Source organism: Sorex fumeus, unplaced genomic scaffold (assembly GCF_029834395.1).
Source record: "Sorex fumeus unplaced genomic scaffold, SorFum_2.1 ptg000316l, whole genome shotgun sequence".
NCBI classification, from domain to species: domain Eukaryota; kingdom Metazoa; phylum Chordata; class Mammalia; order Eulipotyphla; family Soricidae; genus Sorex; species Sorex fumeus.
The window spans coordinates 193,736-199,897 of NW_026606373.1; the positions used below are offsets into that span (position 1 = coordinate 193,736).

General features: G+C 54.0%; 1 protein-coding gene across 1 annotated transcript in view; it reads left to right on the forward strand.

Moving 5' to 3' along the window:
* LOC130018892 (gamma-interferon-inducible protein 16-like) overlaps window positions 1–5,544 on the forward strand; it is a 30,711-nt gene extending 25,167 nt beyond the window's left edge. The window contains exons 20-23 of the mRNA XM_056109571.1: window positions 116–295; window positions 1,648–2,052; window positions 3,814–3,996; window positions 5,223–5,544. Coding sequence (XP_055965546.1) covers window positions 116–295; window positions 1,648–2,052; window positions 3,814–3,996; window positions 5,223–5,231 — 777 coding nt within the window. The 3' untranslated portion in view covers window positions 5,232–5,544. The remainder of the gene's footprint in view (window positions 1–115; window positions 296–1,647; window positions 2,053–3,813; window positions 3,997–5,222) is intronic.
* Window positions 5,545–6,162: the final 618 nt, after the last annotated feature.

Genomic DNA, 6,162 nt, shown 5'->3' on the forward strand with positions numbered 1-6,162 from the left:
GGGTCACGAGATCATCATGGCAGGGGTGAGGGGTGGAAATGAGTGGGTCCTAGTCACAGCAAGGCCCTGTGGGAATCCTGAGCCCTTGGGGAAGAATTTCCTCTGTTCTCTGCAGGGTCCGTGTCCAGCTCCTCAGGCAGCCTCGCTCCATCCCCTTTCTTCATCTCCTGCCATCAGCAGCCCCTCCACCCAACTATCACCCACTACTCACCATTCACCAGCCCAGAGCTCAGCCTCCGCCCGGAGACCATGTCCAGGTCCCCACTCATCAGACCAGAGCTCATCCTCCACCCAGGTACCACATCCTACTCACCCATCATCATCCCAGAGGTCATCCTCTGCCCAGGTACACGTACAGGCCCCCCATCCTCAGTTCAGAGCTCGTCCTCCTCCCAGAAATCACATCCTACTCCCCCTTTATCATCGCAGAGGTCGAGCTCCACCCAGGTACCGCGTTCTGGTTCCCCTTTTTCAGTGGGGACCACAACCTCGGCCCAAGTACTATGTCCTAGTCCCGCCTAATCAGTCGGAACTATGACCTCTGCCCAGGTACCATGTCCTGGACCCTATATCAGCCCAGAGCTCATCCCCGTCCCTTCTCCATTTCTTCACCCCAATGAAGTCGCTTGCGCCTCTGCCATGTCTGCCTGAAACCCCGCCAGCTGTGGATGCTTCTCCTGTCCCAGGGTCATGGTCCTGTGCCCTGGGAGCGACAAATGGGGGTTCCCACACCAGCCCTTGAGCCCCATGCCATTGGCACTGGGCCCACTGCGGGCTGCCTCTGCCACTCAGGTTCTGCACACCCATCCTGTCTGCCCACAGCCTGGCTCTCTGCCCTGTCCTGAACATCGCTCCAGAATCCATTGCCCAGCTGCGACCCAGAGCCACCTTCCTCCTCCCTGCTGCACACACAGCCGGGTCCACAGGGCCTGCTCCGGCCTCCTTGTTCTGTGCCCCAGAAATGTAGACCCTTATCCTGACATGTCAGAAGTCTGCGGGAGGGGGCTTGAGGACAGGACCTCACCCCCTCCTGCACAGCTGGCAGCACCAATTCCTGTCATGGGGACCTCCAGCATTGGGGTTCTGTGGAAGAATGGGCAGCCGTCCAGTGCATGACACACTCATGGTGCTGGTTGCCCTGGTCGTCCCCTCAAGATGATTGGGGGGCTGCCGCTGCTCTTCAATCGAGGGTCTCTTGGAAAAAGGGGTTTGCCAGAGGTCTGGGGGCTCCAGCTCTGCAGTGCTGGGGCGGTGATGTGATGCCTCCTATCCAGGGCCTCGGAGCATCTGGTTGGATTCCCCCATCGTCTTGCCCCTCTTTGCTCACTTCTCAAAGGATCTGAAAATGCAATTCTTGCTCCTCATCTCCATAACAACCACTTTCCAACACTTGCCAGGCCATACAGACTCTGTGAAAATTGCCTCCCTCTGGGCCTAACCCTTGAGAAAGCAAAACATCCCATCCCACCTTCCAAACCCAGAACATGGGAAACAAGGAAAGAAAGCCCACAGGCCTCAGGGTTCTCACCATCTCCTCTGCTTTCCTCGGCTCTTTCCCGTGCGTCACCATCTCAGCCTCCATCCCCAGGATGCCTGTCTCTGCTCCTGGAGTCAGAGTCAGCCTCACTGTCTGGCCTTCCTTTGCAGTCTGCATCCAGGTTGGTGGACACTTTCCCCGAGGAGGGTCAACAGTATCAGTGTAAGGAGATGGTGGTGCTGGACGTGACCGAGTCCTTCAGGTACCGTGAGGACCGCACTATGTTCCATGCCATCGTGGCCATAAAGAACCAGGCACAGAATCTGATCGTCCGTGTGAAGATCTTCCACGAGGGCTTCAAGACAAAGTTTGTCCTTGGGAACATTCTGGTCCTCTCACACTACTTCGGACGCTGGGGGTTCGTGGAAGTGTACAAATACACCTCGGTGGAGAAGGTGGGGTACGAAGAGGTCCCTGAGTGGCTGATCAACATGGTCACTGAGACTCCAAAAATCAGTCACCTGCGCCAGGAAGCCCCAAACACCGTTGTGAACGGGGTGTTCCTGGTGTCAAAGGTAAACCCATGTCACAGTTTTGTAATATTTCCAATGCAGTCCCAGAATTGAAGAGCCTTTGGGATGGTCTGTTAGCTCACTTCATGGCAGCATGCATGGTGCTAACCCAAGGACTTTGAATCCTCATCCCTCTTGGTCATTTTGATGACTAAGGGTCACACACTCGCTTGGCCACAGTGGGCTAGTTAGGTCCAAGTCCTAACCACAGGACCCTGGATTCTACTCAGAAATCTGGGTACTACCAAGACCAGAGTCGGACTCCCACACAGCAAACCAAGAGTTTTGCAAAACCACTATATCGCCCCCAATGCCAGAATCACTAGTTGTTGTGGTTTTTCCTTTTTGGGTCACACCCAGCAATGATCAGCAGTTACTCCTGGTTCTGCACTCCAGAATTTTTTCCTGGTGGTTCTCAGGAAACCACTTGGGATTCTGGGGATTGAGCCCAGGTTGGCCACGTGTAAGGTAAATGCCCACTCCACTGTTATATTGTTCCAGCCCCAGAATCACAAGTTGTTTTTTTTATTTATTTATTTACTTTGAATACCCATCACTCCACCAGTGACCATTTCCCACCACCACGGATCCCAGTATCCCTCCCACCCCGCTTACCCCCTCCCCCATACCACCCTGCCTCTGTGGCAGGGCATTACCTTTTGTTCTCTCTCTCCTCTTGGTTGTTGTGGTTTGTAAAAGAGTTAAGCCTGATTTTCAGGGAGAAACGTTGGATGATTTACTTTCCATTGATCACTTTGTATATAAGGAGATGTCATGCAGCCGCGCAGTTTGGAATAAAACTCCTTGTTCCCGCATGCCTGAGCTATGCTTGGTCACCGGGGTTCCATCTGGAGAAGGCAGGATGCTGTACTTACCCCATCTGGGACTTCCCGGTGATCTCGGCTCTGTTTGGGACCTGGAGCATTCTCCAGAATCACAAGTTTTAACCTGTAGTCAGTCAACTAACTTCCTAGTTACAGGACTCATGGGGTCCTCTGAGGTTTGGGGAGCCTACTTCAGAGCATGTTGTGTGTTCTCCTCTGAGAATATGTCAGGCCAGTCCCTCAACCCCCTGCCTTGTCTTCCCATATCCCAAGAGGGCCTGTCCCCTTGTGTGAGTTTGCTCCTTTCTAGCCTCTGTGAAGGGCAGGAACACACAAGCTTTTGCATAACTAGTGAGGAGAGAGTTGGGATCAGTAAAAGAAACCAAGGAGAGAGGCTTGGCTTTGGGGGGGGCTTGGAGAACAAGGAGTAAAGCAGAGAAGATGGCAGAGGCACAGGGGAGGTATCCACAGCCTCCCCTCCAAAGACAGGATGGGTGTGAACTGCCTTTCTACTGAGCTCCCCTCAGCCCTTCCCGCCCAGCCCCTCAGCAAATATCAGCCCCTCCTCCCTAGTCTTCCAGGAAATTGCTGACAGACACCTAGAAGAGGAGAAACTGGGGCTTGGAGCAATAGCACAGCAGGGAGGGCGTTGGCCTTGCACGCGGCCAACCCGGGTTCGATTGCCAGCATCCCATATGGTCCCCCAAGCACTGCCAGGAGTAATTCCTGAGTGCAGAGCCAGGAGTAACCCCTGTGCATGGGCGGCGTGACATCCCACCCTACCCAAAATAAAAAAGAAGAGAAACTATTGGGGGTTCAAAAAGGGGGGTTTCTGCTCCATAAAAGAGTTGAACCTCTGGGCGGCCCCTCCTCAACTGAGGAGACTTCGGTTCCTCTCAGAGGCCCCTCCCAGCAGGCGGATGCCCATTCTGTCTTGCAGAAAGTTGTGCGGTACCCATGTGTCTATTACGAGGTCCAGGATGAGACAGGCACCATGCAGGTGGTGGTATACGGACATCTGACCGCCATCCCCTGTGAGAGAGGCAATAGAATCCAACTCATCTGCTTTGAGCGAGGAGAAGACCAGGACGAGATAAGATCTCTGATGCACAGTTTTCTCAAGGTGGTAAGTTGGGGAACTTTACCTTTCCAAAGTAGAACTTTAAAATTCTAGATGGGGCCAGGGAGCAGGACTGAGGGCTTGATCACAACCCTTGGGCACAGGGTCTTGACTTTGATCCCTGGCAACACCCAAGCACCAGCAGGCCCAGCAATGCCAGGCTCAAGCCAGTGCCGAGAATCACGTTCCCCGAAGTACTGTTTGGCCGTCCCCAAACTGTGAGGCACCTACAACAGCACTAGGTCAGGGAGGAGAGAACCGCCCCCCCACCCTTGCAATTTCCCTGTTCCGGAAAGGACGGTTTTCTTTCTAGCATTGAGGGTCAAACCTGGCCGTGCTCGGGTGCCCCTCTTGGCTCAGAGCTTGAGACTTGCTGATGGGGCGTGGGGACCTGGAAGTCCTGGGAACAGAATCAGGCCTCCTGCAGGCAAAGTTTATGCCCAGCCTGCCAAGCTGCCACCCTGGCCTTGACAAAAGGACTTTTTTAAAATTTTTAAATTATTTTCAGAGCATTCCAAAGCCATTCGTGATTGAATTTCAGTCATACGGTGTTCCAACACCCGTTTCTCCACCTGTACGCAATTCCCAGCTCCCTCCCATCACCCCCATCCCCACCCCCTGCCTGCCTCTTTGGAAGGTACTTGAGAAAATCTTAGTCTTGGTGAGGAGAGGGACCTCTGAGGGCCCTTCGGCAAATAGACGCCAACTATTTGGGCATTTATCACAGCAGCAGTGGCCAGAGGCTTGGGGTCTCAAGGCACCCATGTTCCAGTCTCACTGAGGAATGCAGATGCCAGGCCTAAGTCTCCTTCCTCTGAAGTGGGGAGAAACTTCTCTCTCAGGATGCTGCCAAGAGCTCCCCCAGGATGGTCCCCGAGGTCCCTGGGCACCCAGAACACCCAGCACCTCCTCTGGTGGGAGTCACCGCCACAGATTCAGCAGGTGGGGGCCAGGGGTGCCCTAACACAGCAGAGAGTGCTCAGTGCAAGGGTGCCCACCACAGAGCACAGATGACCCAGGAGTGACCCTTCCCTGCCCCGCCTGACCCTGAGGCCTGACCCTTCCCCACCTTCCTTCCAATAGGACCCCTGCCACCACCCTGCTCATAGACCTGAGCGCACACACATTGGGGGCCTCACTCAGAGGGAAGGACACTCCTAGACAGGGGCTGGAGGAGGCAGGCCCTGAACAGCGTGAAGAGACACTCATGTGTCCTTCCCCTCCCCAAGGTGGTCTAGGACAGGAGCAGCACAGACACCGCAAGCCCACGCGCTCTGCTGACCGTGATGCTGACCACCCCGTGGACACTGACCACAGCAGATCCTCATGCTGAACACAATGCTGACATGAAGCTGACCATGGTCCTGACCTGATGCTACAGTAACACCGACCACAGCACTGGCTGAGATTCTGAGAGTGACACTGGCCGCGATGCAGAGGGACCACAGCACAAGTGCTGACTGTGGCACTGACCACAACACTGGTCGTGATTCCAGGCCCAGGGACCACAGCACAGGAGTCAACCATCAGCTTGGAGCTCAGCACTTCTCAGTCTAGTTGTTTTTCAATAATTGTTTTTTAAACCATTTAAAAAACATAGTTTTAAAAAATTTAAAAAACATTCTTTTTTTAAAAAGAAAGCCTTTTTTCTTTGTGTCTGTATTTTACTATGCATTCTGCGTTTGCTTTCATCAAGCTCGGGAAGTGAGTTGAATTTGGGGGCGGGGGGGTCATCCCAGCGATGCTCAGGACCCCGACTCTGTGCAAGGAATCACTTCTGGTAGGGTTCTGGAGACCATACAGAGAACCTGGGATTGAACTAGGGTCGGCGGCCTGGAAGGCAAGGGTCCTGACCCACTGCCTTCCTGCTCCCGCTCCAGCCTCAGGAAGTAACTTGGACTGAAATTCCAGTGCTAAAGGTGAGTGTTTGGGGATGGAGCCATACCACAGCGGCGAGGGTGTTTGCCCTGCACGCGGCTGAACTGGGTTCAATCCTGAGCATTCCACATGGTCCCTCGAGCACCGCAAAGAGTAATTCCTGAGTGCATGAGCCAGGAGTAACCTGAGCATCGCTGGGTGTGACCCAAAAGGCAAAAAATAAACAAGTAAGTAAGTAAATAAATAAATAAAAAGACCGGTGTTTGCTCTCCTGGACTAGAGTCACTGGCT